Here is a 14,841-nt window from a genome sequence, read left to right as displayed (position 1 = left end):
TCCAGACTGCAGACTTCTTGTCCCCAGACTTCAGGATTGAATGACTGCACTGGATCCAGAGCGCCTGCGATAAGTAACGGCTGTATTTACTATTACTTCGCTTGAGCATATTTATTCTACTTATTTGCGAATAAATCATTGTGCTTTGGAAACACAAATCGAGGTTCGACAATCGTTATTGGTTAGCGACAATACGCACATAACAATTTGGGGGCTCGTGAGCTTTGGAGGTTTCGTTGCCGATGATACGCAAGACCAACGGATTTCGGTTCCTCAACAAAGGGTGGAGACGCGTCATAAACGGGTAAGAACGCATGGTGTTCGAAACCTGAATTTTACTCTGTGTTGCGAAACCGAATGTCCGTTTTGCATTATCTAGGGCACGCTAACTAGAACCTAGGGACAAAAGAGAAAACTGTTTATTTTTTCTGTCATTGTGCGTTTTAACTGTATTGCATTGCTTAGCGTATGTGTATTTCCTGCTGTGCGTACGTGAACTTCCGGTAGATTTGCCACGTGGTTAAACAATCGTTTTGATAGTTATTATACATGCATAGTATAATTACTTGTGAAAGCCTCTGAGACATTATTACTATTGTTGGGAACTTTTGATTTTCTGCGCAGAAAAGGTGTATAGTGTGTGATGTTGTAACGTAGATACACTGTTTTATTGTGGATTGTGCTCAGTTGCTGTCTGACGAGGCGGATTGCCCAACTGAAGGACGGTATACAGGGCAGGTATACCGAATGCGAAAACGTGTTTTTCGCAAAGCGCTACCAATAGATCGCAAGGTTTGCTAATGATTAGTATTGGTAGACAGTGCGATCCGATCGCACCGTTAGTGCGAATTGGTGAAGCAGCTAGGAGGAATTATACTGGAAAGGCAGGTTGATTGTATTAACTTGCGCTCCCAGCGATAATAAACTCAGCAGATTTTTGTGGTTGAGCCAGGGTATCGTGATAGCCCTTGGGGCCCACAGTGATATTTCTGTATTAGGGATCCTCGCCAGGGGCGAGAAAAGCGAGTGAACGCGGCTAAAGGAAATACGTTCACCGAGCATTATAGATCTCTAGCGGTGAGTATAGCAACAGAGTTGAAATTATTAGGTGGAAAGAACAGAGCATTGCGGTGTGTCTGTGTTCCAGGTAGAAGGTATATTGTTCAACATGGGTGCTAAGCATACGCTAGAGATGGTCAGTGTACTGCCTAAGGAAGGCCCTATTGGTTCAGCTAGGTTTCTCATGTGTAAGAAATATGGTGCATATGCAACTGTGTATTGTGACATGTGGGTCGGGATGACCAAAGCTTGTGATAGGCCTTTCCCAACAATAGGGAGTTTTAATGCAGAGGTACTAAATACTGTAAAAGATAAAGTATGGTTGATCAAGTCAACGAAAAAGAGAAATAGACATAATGATTGTTTAAAATTGTGGCAAATGGAAGGTAACACGTGGCAGAGCAGCGAATGCAAACCGGAAGTAGGCATGGCGAAAAGCGCGCGCGAGGCGGATGTAACCATTGAGAAGCGTGGCGAACTCAGCGCAAGCGCGCCCCCCGCCACCTTATGTGGCGGGAGGGGTAAGTACAGCCGTTGTTAAAACTGAAAATAGAAAAATTACTAAGTTGTACCCTGTTTTAAATCAGTTTCAATCAAGTGTATCTGAAAATGAAGATGAACCCACTGTGATTTCGGCCATTGCCCATGCTGTTAATGTACTAGAGGCTCAGCGCAAGTATGAGAAAATGGCTGAGATAGGTGAGAGTAGCGTGATCACTAGGAGTGAAAGTGTTCTAAATCTAGGGCCTGTAAATCCTGTAGCGTCCCCTGAAGTTAGTGTACCAGAGGGTGTGTTCCCGGTCCGCACAATATCGGTTCCCAATGGGAAACCGGATAAGGATGGTGTAGTTCCTTTAAGAAATGTTACAATGCATTGTCCCTGGACTAGATCAGAATTACGTTCCATTATGACTGAATTCCCAGATCCTAGAAAAGAGTTAGCTAAATGTCAGAAATTTGTTAAAGACTTAGGAAATGCTCACGGACCAACCAGTAAGGATTGTCGGGTAGTGTCGAGGGCGTGTCTTCCTCCCAATACTAACATACAAAAATTTATTGAAGATTGTTTGTTGGAGGAAGATGACACCTTGACTGATGAGATTAACCAACGGAATATAGAACAAATTGTCAAACACTTAGCCATCTGTTTTCCAGTAGTAGTAAATTGGAGTAAGATTTTCACCATTAAACAAAAGGATAGTGAAACTGCCTCAGATTACTTTGCTAGAGCTATAACAGCGATCGCACGATTTACTGGGATATCCAACATAAGTGAGGACCCACATCACAGAGAGGTAGCTGTAGGGGTACTGATGGATGGCCTTAGAGAAAATTTAAAGACGAGAGTACAAACCACATTACCTAATTGGAGAGGCGTCACGGTAGACTCTCTTAGGGAGTCTGCTGTGGAGCATGACAAAAACCTTTTTAGAAAAAGGGAGGAGAAAAGTGATAGGTTAATGATGGTAAGTATACAGGCTCTAGAAAGGGTGCATACACGACCACCAGCATACAACCCATATAACAGGAAACCTAAAGTGATCAGGTGTTTCAACTGTAACGAGGAAGGACATTATGCTAGAGAGTGTAAAAAGGAAAGACTCAATACACAGAAAGGTGGGTCACATAGATATCCTCCAAGGAGGGATTCACATAGACTAGAAGACTCACATCTACCCGCGCATATTACGGCAGCAAATGCTGCGCGGGAAATCAATAGTCAGCGGTAGGGGTCAGGTCATACCTGTAGTCTACAACCAGTGAGGTTAACTGAGAGTCTAAGAGAAGAACCAACAATGATAGTTGACATAGCTGGTAGGAAACAAACTTTTCTTGTAGATACAGGGGCGGCCCGATCTGTGATAACCTCTCCTTTCAACCTACAGGTGACCAGTAAAACTATTCCAGCTATGGGGGTAACTGGAAAGGTGTTACGTAATCCTCTAACTAAACCCGCTGAAGTTACTTTCGGCCCTCTGCATACTAAGCATTTGTTTCTCTTAGCTGCAGCGGCTCCTACTAACTTGCTAGGGAGAGACTTGTTATGTAAAATGGGATGTGTCATATACTGTACTTCAGATGGTGTGTTCCTAGATATACCCGAGAAGGTTGCACATGAGGTACAGGACATATTGGACACCCCTCAAAGGTTAATGTTACACTCTCCTGTTATAGAACAAAGTCCATCTCAAGTAAAGGGGATGTTGCTGGAAATACCAGGTTCCCTATGGACCAGAGATGGACAGGACACTGGACTGATGGCAAACGTAGCCCCTGTCATGGTCAATCTAAAAAGTGGTAGGATAGCTCCAAAAATCCCACAGTATCCACTAAAACCGGAGGTGGAACTAGGGGTATATCCTGTTATTGAGAGGCTGTTACAACAAGGGATTTTAATTCGTACAGCCAGTACAGCAAATAGTCCCATTTTCCCTGTGAAGAAGAGTGGGGGGAGGGGCTATAGATTAGTCCAGGACTTAAGGGGAATTAACAAAGTTGTTGAGAGCCAATTCCCTGTAGTGCCGAATCCAGCTGTCATCCTCATGCAGATTCCACCGTCTGCCAGTCATTTTACTGTCATTGATCTATGTTCTGCTTTCTTCTCAGTCCCTCTTCACCCTGACTGCCAATACCTTTTTGCATTCTCCTACAGGGGAGTGCAATACACATGGACCAGACTACCCCAGGGGTTCATTGACAGCCCCAGTATTTTCTCCCAAGCCTTACATGACTGTTTGCAATCCTTTCAACCCCACAAAGGGTCTGTTCTAATTCAATATGTGGACGATTTGTTGTTGTGCTCCGATTCTTTTATGTCATGTTTGCATGATACTAAATTGTTGTTGCTTCATCTTTCACAAACAGGGCACAAGGTGGCAAAGGATAAATTACAGCCATGTCAGACTAAGGTCAAATACTTAGGACACTGCCTCACTAAGGGGCTAAGACACCTGACAACCGACAGAATTGAGGCCATACAACACATGACCCTGCCGCAGAGCCAGAAGCAGATTCGTACTTTCTTGGGGATGTGTGGATACTGTAGGTCCTGGATCCCAGGTTTTTCTATTCTGGCATTACCATTGCAGGAGCTAGTCTCTTCCTCAAAACCAGAACGTGTTGTACACACAGAAGAGTCAGAGCAAGCGTTCTTTAACCTTAAAGATAGTCTGACAAGAGCACCTGCATTGGGAATACCTGATTATGAAAAGCCTTTTGAGCTATTTTGTACAGAAGCTGATGGCTGTGCAGCAGGTGTCCTCGCACAGAAACATGGTGACGCTAGCAGACCGGTAGCATACTACAGTGCACAATTAGACAATGTGGCAAGGTCACTCTCAACATGTCTCAGAAGTGTAGCAGCAATGGCCCTTTTAGTAAGTAAGAGCGAGGATGTAGTATTAGGTCATAATTCAACCATCTATACACCCCATGCTGTATCAGCTCTGTTAAATTCAGCCCAAACCAGACATGTTTCTTCAGCTAGATTCACAAAATGGGAACTAGCCCTGATGGCACCCTCAAACATCACCATCAAACGATGTAACACCTTAAATCCAGCTACATACCTTCCGTATGTGTCTCAAGAGACACAAAGGGTGGGAGGTGAGGAGACCCTGGTTGATGATGAGTTAGGCAAGAATACTGACACGCATGACTGTATGGAACACCTGAACCAGACCTTTACTGCAAGGCCCGACATACGTGACACCCCCTTAGAAAATGTAGATTTTACGTTTTATACAGACGGAAGTTGCCATAGACAAACAGAGACAGGAGAGCTATGTACTGGTTACGCTGTTGTAGACGATCAGGATGTGGTAGAAGCTGAACCCATTGGCCCACCTCACTCAGCCCAGGTGGCGGAACTAGTAGCACTAAGGAGAGCGTGTGAATTGGCAGAGGGTAAATCAGCCAACATATATACTGACTCTAGGTACGCCTTCGGGGTAGTGCACGATTTTGGGGCCCTTTGGCGTCTTAGAAACTTTACGACAGCAGCAGGTACACCAGTAGCACACTCACAACACATAAAAGGACTTCTGACAGCGATACAGTTACCCAGAACAGTAGCCGTCATAAAGTGCAAAGCCCATACCTTTGAAGAAGACCCAGTGTCATTGGGCAACAACAGGGCAGACGAAGCTGCTAAATGGGCAGCGGGGCAACCTATGACTGTATCGACCGAGACTATGATGGTTTTTCAGACATTAGACATGCAGAAATTAATTGAAATGCAAGATTTGTGTTCCCTGCAGGAAAAGGCGGTCTGGAAGGCGAAGGGATGTGGTCAAGAGTCCTCAGGACTCTGGAGGGATGGACAAGGTAAGCCTGTAGCTCCCCGAACATACTATCCAAGCCTGGATGAAGCAGCACACGGTCTGACTCACCTGGGTAAAGAAGGTATGTGCAAACTGGTGAGAGCATACTGGGTTGCTCCCGGATTTTACTCTCAGGCTGGTAAGAAAGTAATGTCATGTCTTACTTGTTTGAGGAAAAATGTTGGGAAAACTATTCCAACTGAGCCATCCCACATCCCTCCTACAGACGGACCTTTTCAGGTAATACAAATTGACTATATCCAATTACCACCGTGCAGGAATTTAAAGTATGTGTTAGTGTGTATTGATGTGTTTTCCGGTTGGGTAGAAGCATATCCGGCAGCCACTAATACTGCTGTGTTCACTGTAAAGAAAATTGTACAAGACTTTGTGTGTAGGTTCGGTATCCCTAGAATCATTGAAAGTGATAGGGGTACCCATTTTACTGGTGATATCTTCCAAAATATGTGTAAACTCATGGGAATCGGTAGCAGACTTCACACCCCTTACCGACCACAAGCCAGTGGTAAGGTGGAGAGAGTAAACGGTACTATAAAGAACAAGCTTGGTAAGATAATGGCTGAAACTGGGTTCGCATGGCCTGAGGCTTTGCCATTGGTCCTCCATAGCATTCAAACCAATCCTAGACCTCCTCTTAATCTGTTCCCCTTTAAGATACTATTCGGATGACAACCTCATTTGATCGTGAGTCCACAAGACAACTTGAAGTATAATAATGAGGTGACTGTACAATATCTTATAAGAATGAGTAGACAGCTAAAACAACAACAACAAAAACTAAAAATGCTGTCACCTGGTATGCCAGAAACAAACTGTCATGATGTTGAACCTGGAGACTATGTTATGATCCGCAATTTCTTACGTTCAGGTTGTTTAACAGACCGATGGGAAGGCCCGTACCAAGTGCTGCTGACCAGTACTACATCACTGAAGGTTGCAGAGAGAGACACTTGGGTCCATTCCACCCACTGCAGGAGAGTCCATAATCTGGAGAAAGTGCAAGACAAAACTCAGACCGACGACATAGAGCTGTCACTTGTGAGCCTGTTCCGGGAGACCTAAAGCCTGCAGTTGAGACACCTGAACCAGAGACGTTGCCTCAGAACTATCTTTCCAGCGATGGAGTGGCGGTTTTTGTTTTTCTTTTGTTCCAGGATTTTCCTTGTTTTTACTTTTTCTAGGACATTCTATTTTTGTGAAGGAGGATGGAGGACGGAGGAGAGTTCTGGGAGTGATACGAATGAAATGGAGGCCGAAGAAAAGTTAATAGGATACTCTGAACAGCCCATTATCAAACTTGGTTCAGGGGTTATGAAAAGGTCTGCTAGCTCGGGAACTCGGAGGCAGTGTGAGGGGCTATTGTCTGATGAGTATTGTATCTGCAAGTTCTGCAACTCCCTAGTTGAAGAGAGATGCATCCAACGATGCCAGTCCCCCAGTACTCTGAATATAGGCGGGCATCCTTTGGAGAATTATCACTCCCTGGTGGGTAAGGTACTAAACCAAACCGAGTGTTGGGTGTGCTCTCACGTGCCTCAAGGGCAGCATAACATAGGACTAGTGCCATTCCCTTTTAAACATATCCGAAGTACTCAAATTAAGGGGTGGGAGGCCCATAGAAGGGAGGTACAATAACACTAGGTCCCCTAGTCTGACGCTTCGACAATACTCCATAGGCAGATCTTTGCTGTGCCTAAACATATCTCATGCAAAGCGCCTGGAGAATAGGGAGGCTGACCTATCAGATCAGACAATGGCTCGCCACACTCATTTTAGAGAGAGACTTACAAGGTCACTACTAGGCAGGAATGTTGATGGAAGTCACAAGTTAGGGCGTATAACCAAACATAAGAAGGTATCCATTGGAAAAGTCTCTACAGATAAATGTGAAAATGTCATTAATGCCGACACGTGTCAAGAGCAGATGGAGACACTAGGCATGGGTAGTTTTATCAAAACTCTGTGCGACATAATTCATGGACATACTGTTCCTTATGTTCTCCCTGATGATGTGTATTTTGTTTGTGGAAGGAAAGCCTATTCCTGGGTGACTCCGAGTTCCAAGGGCTTGTGTTTCTTAGCTAAACTGGTTCCTGAAATCATGACTATTACTCATGAAGAAATGGTTGGTATTCACAAGACTACATCACCACCATACATACATGATTCCTGGTGAGGAACCCATAGCTACAAAATTGATTAGTGAAACTGCTGGTTTCCAAGTTATGGTTGCTCTAGATCTCACCAGGACCGCTCGGGGAACATTAAACTTTAAATATATCCAAGACCTAGCTAAATTAATAGATAATATCACCGAGATATATGATGACACTTTCAGGTATACTGGAAGGGAGCTACAAGCGTACAAGAAAGAGTTGGTGCAACATAGACTGGTACTAAATTACCTCACCTCTATTACTGGTGGGTACTGTGTGACACTGGCCACCCAGTTCGGTGTCAAATGTTGCACGTACATTACTAATAATACGGATGATCCTAAAGAGGTCATAGACCGGAAGATGGATGAAATTTTGCAGCTGAAATGGGAATTTCGAAAGAGCCATAATTCTTCGTTATATGAGGTCGGGGAAAAGGTGGCGGGTTGGTTCTCATGGTTGAACCCAGCAAAATGGTTCTCCGGTCTGGGGGAGTGGGTACAGGAAATGGTTGCAAGTGTAGGTAAGCTCCTTCTCCTTATACTGGGTGTCATCTTAGCAATTGGTTTAGTTGTCAAATGTGTTCCTACTGTGTTGAAGTGTGGAAAACGGTCTCATAAGAGTAACACTGAGAAAGAGACTGAAAGGGTGGTACCAGATACCAAGATCATGGTCTGTGGAGAAGTATTGTACAATCCTGAACTTGAAACGGTGATTGGGTGATAGTTTATTACACTATCAAAGGGTGGAACTGTCGAAGTCAGTAAATTGGATAAAGTCATTTCAATTAAAGTCTAGCAAACTTGGTTGTCTTTGTCTGAAAAGAGGCGTACGGTACGCAACGCCGTACAAGGGCACGCTACGGCGTGAAAGGGCGTGCGCATCCACTACACGTTGCAGCAACAATAATTGGTCTTTTACCACACATTCGCAGAGACACGCATACTTATAAAATAGTACACATTAATGGTAGTTGCAACACATAGTCAGATATGTCGAAATATAGTTGTATTTATATGTTATATCAGAGTTACATGAATATTAGTGAAATACACGGAATGGGTTGAAGGAATAACATCATGAGTGGTATCATACTGAACCTTGTTACATATCCTACTGTTTGGTTCACTCTGCGAGGGAGTCGCAGAGTGCATACACAAGTTATGAATGATAGGGAATTATGAACTACTTAAGACTAAGGAATCGTGGCGGGAAGAGCAGAGCCTACCCCCTGCTGAGATGACCCCCTCCTTTGGATTCCTTTGTATAACCTGGCCAATGATGACGACCCCTTGGACATTCCTGAGACCTGGACCAATAGATGCAAGCTATTCCATCTTCATTGTATTACTGTATGTGATTGTGTATATAAGCAGCAGCTTGTGATCCAGACTGCAGACTTCTTGTCCCCAGACTTCAGGATTGAATGACTGCACTGGATCCAGAGCGCCTGCGATAAGTAACGGCTGTATTTACTATTACTTCGCTTGAGCATATTTATTCTACTTATTTGCGAATAAATCATTGTGCTTTGGAAACACAAATCGAGGTTCGACAATCGTTATTGGTTAGCGGCAATACGCACATAACACCAGGTACAGAATTCTCAGCCTGAGAACGAAAGTGTGGAACCGCATGGGCTAGAGGTCGGTGATTGGGTCTATCTGAAGGTACATGTAAGAAAGGCTTTGGAACCGCGGTACACAGGTCCTTATCAAGTGTTGTTGATTACGCCGACCTCAGTAAAACTAAAGGGAAAAGATTCCTGGGTACACGCATCCCACTGCAAGAAAACAAAGATAACCATCCAGACAGGCCAAAGCAATGGCTAAGAGAAGTACTGCTTTAATTTTAGTAATTGCTATACAAATAGCTGTATGTGTCTATTCTTCACATGAGAAAGCAGAATGCAGGGGGAACACAGGCTATGAAAAATGTGTATGCAATAATTGTGATGAATTAGATAATGAAGAATGTAAATACTGTGGGAAACCTCCTGAGAAAAGATGTATAGAATGGTGTAGCCATCCAACAGAGAAATCCAACACCAATAGTAATAATAATGTAGATAGCAAAAGCAGGCAGTTGCATGAGGTACTAAATGAACCATGGAGCAATGCCTTTGTCCAGATGCACTATACGGCAGCAAAAACGCTGAATTTGACTAACTGTTGGATCTGCACACATTCCCCTTTGTCGACTAGATCCATGAATTGGATTGCGGTTCCCCTTAGTATCCAAGAAGTGGCCAAGGTAAACCTGACCAAATTAAGGACAGTAAAAGTAGAGCAATATGTAACTCTCCCCGTAGCAATTTTAACTACACTTTATGCAAAACCAGTTGATTTTTGTTTAACAATTCCCCGGTTAACAAAATCCGAGTCTATTACAATGACAGCCACGCTGGGGAGTGTAAGTATGGACCTGCGACCAAAGAATTATTCTCTTGGAAATACACAATGTCACGCGGCTAACATAACATTTGGGGAGGCAGGAGGGTCCCTTATTCAGTGCAACGTTTGCGATCAAGATAACAAAACAAGGCCATATGCATTGTCAAGGCACAAGCTACTCGGGGTGAAATTACAGGGAAAATACCCAGAATGGTTAAACCAGTCAGAATGTGGAGGAAATTAGACTATGTTAGGTATCGATAGAACCCAGGCATTAGATCTGTTAAGATTAATTGGACTACTGATAGCAAAGATTCCAGGTACCTATTATCTCCCAGGGAATATTTATTTCTTATGTGGAAAAAGAGCATATAAATGGTTGCCCTATGGGGGATATGGTAACTGCACAATAGGAAAGATCTTACCCAGCACCTACTACATAGATAACATGATTCCAGGTTATTATGACCCCGCAAATTTAAAGGCCCATGATATAATAAAGAGGTCAGTGCCCTCAGCCCCGAAATCCAACACCGAGTTAATTAACCTCCCCTGGGTAAATAGATGTTGTTTAAAAAAAGGCTTTCTCGTACATAATAGATTTAGCCAGTCTGATTGACAACATAACAGATTTGTATGATGAAACGTTCAAACTAATGATAAAGGAGATGCAAATGATTACTAAAGAGGTACAGGCCCACAGACTAGTCTTGGATTATCTCACAGCAAAAGAAGGTGACATGTGCATGATAGTAAAAGAAGCATGCTGTAACTACATTAATCAGACATATGATGTAGAAATTGCTATAGAAGAACATTTGAATGAGGTAAAAAGATTGAAGGAAGACTTTGCTAGTAATCATAAGGAAGAAGCATGAATTTCAGGGGGATGGTGGTCATGGCTGAACCCTTCTAACTGGTTTTCTGGAATGTTTGGATGGGTGTCAGGCATTCTGTTAATCATAGCAAAACTTGCAGGATTTGGTCTATTGATATATGTACTAATCAGGTTGTTTCTCTGTTGTGTTCCATATGTGACTAAGAAAATACTGAGAGTTGGAAAGACCAAACACAAGGGTCCCAGGGATGACACATACCCGGCTCTGCGAACCACTAACAGAGACTCTTATAATCAGCTGCAAGAGGCTAATGAGTGTACAGCTGCACTGCAAAAAGAAGCTGACAGACGTGCTGGAAAAGATCGAATCTCAGACTCCGAGACCCACCTGTAGGAAAGGGGTGTTTTAGTCCCCCAAGATAAACCAGGATCCTGTTGCACGGGACGGTCATTACCCCTCACCTGATAGTTATGAACTCTAAAAGCAGATGATTAGTATCGACTTGTGAGGTCAGACGTGCATGACAGTAGTATCGCCTGCTACTCTCGGGGAAGGAGCCTGGGTTATCCTCTGGGGAATAGGAAGGAGTTAATTTAATATTAAAAGAAGGGTCTGAAGGAGGCATGAAGAGGTTAATACTAAAATGTAACTCCCAGCTATCTGAACAAATATCCTGTGCTTCCTGTGCTAACTGTAGTTTCCAACTAAGCTTAGGCTAAATATGGTGTTAATTCAAAAAAGAGGAATTAAGAACTATGCATTTATGAGAAATAACTGTATAGGCGTGCTTTTACTGGAAATAGTATTTGATATATAGATTCTATTGGCTTAGAAGAGGGCTGCTCCCTCTCACTACCGTTTGTCCTAATGTATATATATGTTTCTGTGACCTAATAAAGGTAGAGCTTTTTTACAACTTGATACATACATTTCTTGTCTGTGTCATATGTAACTCTCAGGCCTGGCCTAATTACTTCTCCTTGGGTGATTTATACCAGAATACGTGTGAACAAGAAGTTAATAGGACTTTTCTAAAGTCCAGTGGTAGGATACCTCTGACACCCTTCTTAACCAATGCCACACTAATTGATTCTATTCCAAATCATATCTTAACTCCCATAATTCATACCCGATTTGACTCTTCCCTAGATCAAAATGTTTTCTCCCCAACATTATGATTCCACCTAACACATTCTCCGTGTTATAGGTTAGTTGGCACCAAGGCAGACAAAGAGAGATGGTCCAGTTGCAGCTCTCATTGAGTTGGACAGCTAAAATCATTGGGGAACACACAAGCCAATTTATTAAAGGAAGGAAAACCCAATTTTTGTATCACTCTATACATCAAATGGTAGCCCCCCACAGACAGTAAAATTCACAGGCGTTTGCCGGGTTTGTGTTTGCATGCGGAAGCCTACCTAACAAGTATCACAGAGGTACAGAGGTCGGCTCTCTTATGTACATAACCTCAGAGACTGGCCCGGTGAAACTTTAGAGTAGCTTGGGCTGGCGCTGGATTTAGGACAAATTAGACAATGCACCTCATTTATGAAGTATACTGGCTGTGTAAAGTAAAACTCCTTGGTTTTTCCTCTCTATGTGTAAATGGTCCACCCGCATGCCCAAGCTCTCAAAGGAGACCTACAATAGAAGATCAATCAGATTTGCAAGGAGGCAAATAAATCTTAAGAGACAGTCCCTACAAAAGTATAACTGTCACATCAAAATCCAGTCTTTTACCACTTTAAAACCATCCCTTTCATTAGATTAAAATGTTCAGGTTTTTCTCCTTAAGTATTACTGGGTTTGGTCTAATGACAAATGAGGCTGAATAGGACGAATGCACTTAAAGGGCGACAGGGTTTGTAGTAAGCTGAACACTGACCTGAAGGTGTTAACATGGGTTGGCCCGACCAATGTGTAATCCAGTGGGAGGGACCTTGATTGTTATAGGAGGCTGCACTTCCTGTTCTGGTTCATTCCACAGCACGAGATCCCACCCACCCACTCCTTTGGTAGGGTATGTCCGGTTATGTTGCGGTAGGAAGGCACTGCGTTCAGCGGCTGATTTGTGGGCGCATTGGTAGTTGTCGTAGGTCACTGCCCCCCGTTGAGGCACCAGTAACTCCCTTTTTGGCCCTTCGGTGAGGAGGGTCCCTGTTCGATTCGGTGAGGGAGGGCAGAGTGAGTTTTAAAAGGGGCAGTCACTCTGACGCCAACTCAGCGCAAAAGTTATGTTGGGATTTGTTCCCCGTGGTGGTGGACGTACGGCGGTTTGCGCCAGTCCACTCGTGATAGTGTTTGTCAGCTTGAGAGTTGTTTCGCAGTGCCCTTTCTCCGCCACCATAGGTCTAGTTAAAATTAAAATCCTAATAAAAGTTCTGGCAATTTTTAATAACTTATTCAAGTTTCCGTGTCTTTATTTACATGCAAAGGTTTTAGAATTATAAGGTTGATGTAAGGTTTACGAAACATACACGGTGAGCCCTTTATTTATTTCTTAAAATAATAATCATGAGAGTGCCACTTTTGTGTGTTTGAAGCTTTTTTTTTAATCTTGCAAAGTGCATCTAGAAGTGCAATTCTTTGCAACTAGAAGGTGCAAAATACATTCCACTGGAAGTATAGGATGATGTGACCTCTGCCATCTAAGAGCTGGTGCTAAATTAAAGTGTTTTTGCAGACCAGAATTATGCTGTGTGCCCTTCTGCAAATCAAGGAATCACCTAAAAATACATCCTCTGCACAAAATGAGGTGCACAGGAAAATCAAAGTGGTTTTACGCTGTGCCATGGCTGCTGAAATTAAAGTAATTTTCTGATTGATTTTTGTACATTTGCATTTTTGGACTGCTTTTAAAAAATAGAACAGCTATTTTTTCTGGTCAAAACGAACAACCATTTGGATCTTCGTTATTATTCTTGCTCCAAGAATGTAACATAAAATATGTCAAACAAGTAAATAGTTATATGACAAATTAGCTATTATACTTAAATTATTTCTGAGGGCAGTCAACATTTGCTTTTAACTCCTATTGCGTTATGGTCCTGCTTTCAATTAGTTCAATTACTCAATATTGATGTATCAAAACATAAATCCTTCATTTCAGCAACACATTCTCATGAAACACCTGTTCCACAATATAATCTCTCTTTTCTCCACTTAGCTGTCCCATATCACTCAATTGCAATAACTTGCATCAAAGCAGTACAACAAAGAAACAGTGCAGTGAGGAATATTACTGGGGGTTAAATAACTTGGGGTTAAATAAACAGTACAAATAGTGCTCTAAATCCAGAATAGATGATTATGATAATGAATAGGTAGATTTGGCCCATGATATACAGATAAATGGTAGATTCTATGTGGTCTGTACCTGAGTGTTTCTTCATTTCTCCTTTGATTTTCTGTGATGTTCCTTTGAAAGGTGCAAAGTACATCTTTGCTAAACACCTATAACCCATCTACCCCCTCCTTACATCAAGACACTGGAGTTAATGTTCAATCAGAGAGGAGTTTCTTCCTTGCTTATGTGCACACAATGCTCCCCCCTCCCTCCTTCGGGGAGTGTCAGTTATGACAGGAGTAGGACACCTTTACACAGTCTGTGACTGAAGTGTCAGCTGCTCCAGGAAGGGAGGAGGTTGGAGGTTGCTCAGAATAACAACTGCAATAGCATGCTCACATTATAAATTGGTATAGTGCTACACATGTGTGTGTGTGTGTATATATATATATATATATATATATATATATATATATATATATATATATATATATATATATATTAGTAAAATGCACGCCAAACAAAATGCTGCTCACACAGGTTTATGGGAACACTTTGTTGCTTTACTTCAGTCTAGTCCAGTGGATTCCAAACTTTTTCAGTTCAAGGCACCCTTAGGGTCTCCAAAATTTTTTCAAGGCACCCCTAAGCCAAAATAATTACCAAGGAGTCCCCCGCCTTGCTTAACACTGGCCCTGGCTGAGGCCCCCCAGTGAGATCTCCAAGGCACCCCAGGGAGCCTAGGCACACAGTTTGGGAACCACT

General features: G+C 42.8%; 1 protein-coding gene across 1 annotated transcript in view; it reads right to left on the bottom strand.

Moving 5' to 3' along the window:
* The window catches only part of NHERF4 (NHERF family PDZ scaffold protein 4), a 396,171-nt gene extending 381,940 nt beyond the window's left edge, over nucleotides 1-14,231 (bottom strand). The window contains exon 1 of the mRNA XM_075190611.1: nucleotides 14,167-14,231. Coding sequence (XP_075046712.1) covers nucleotides 14,167-14,230 — 64 coding nt within the window. The 5' untranslated portion in view covers nucleotide 14,231. The remainder of the gene's footprint in view (nucleotides 1-14,166) is intronic.
* Between the last annotated feature and the right edge of the window lie 610 nt (nucleotides 14,232-14,841).

The sequence above is a fragment of the Mixophyes fleayi genome, chromosome 11 (assembly GCF_038048845.1).
Source record: "Mixophyes fleayi isolate aMixFle1 chromosome 11, aMixFle1.hap1, whole genome shotgun sequence".
Lineage (NCBI taxonomy): Eukaryota > Metazoa > Chordata > Amphibia > Anura > Limnodynastidae > Mixophyes > Mixophyes fleayi.
The sequence above is the reverse complement of the archived record's forward strand: the minus strand, read 5'-3'. Positions and strand labels throughout refer to the sequence as shown.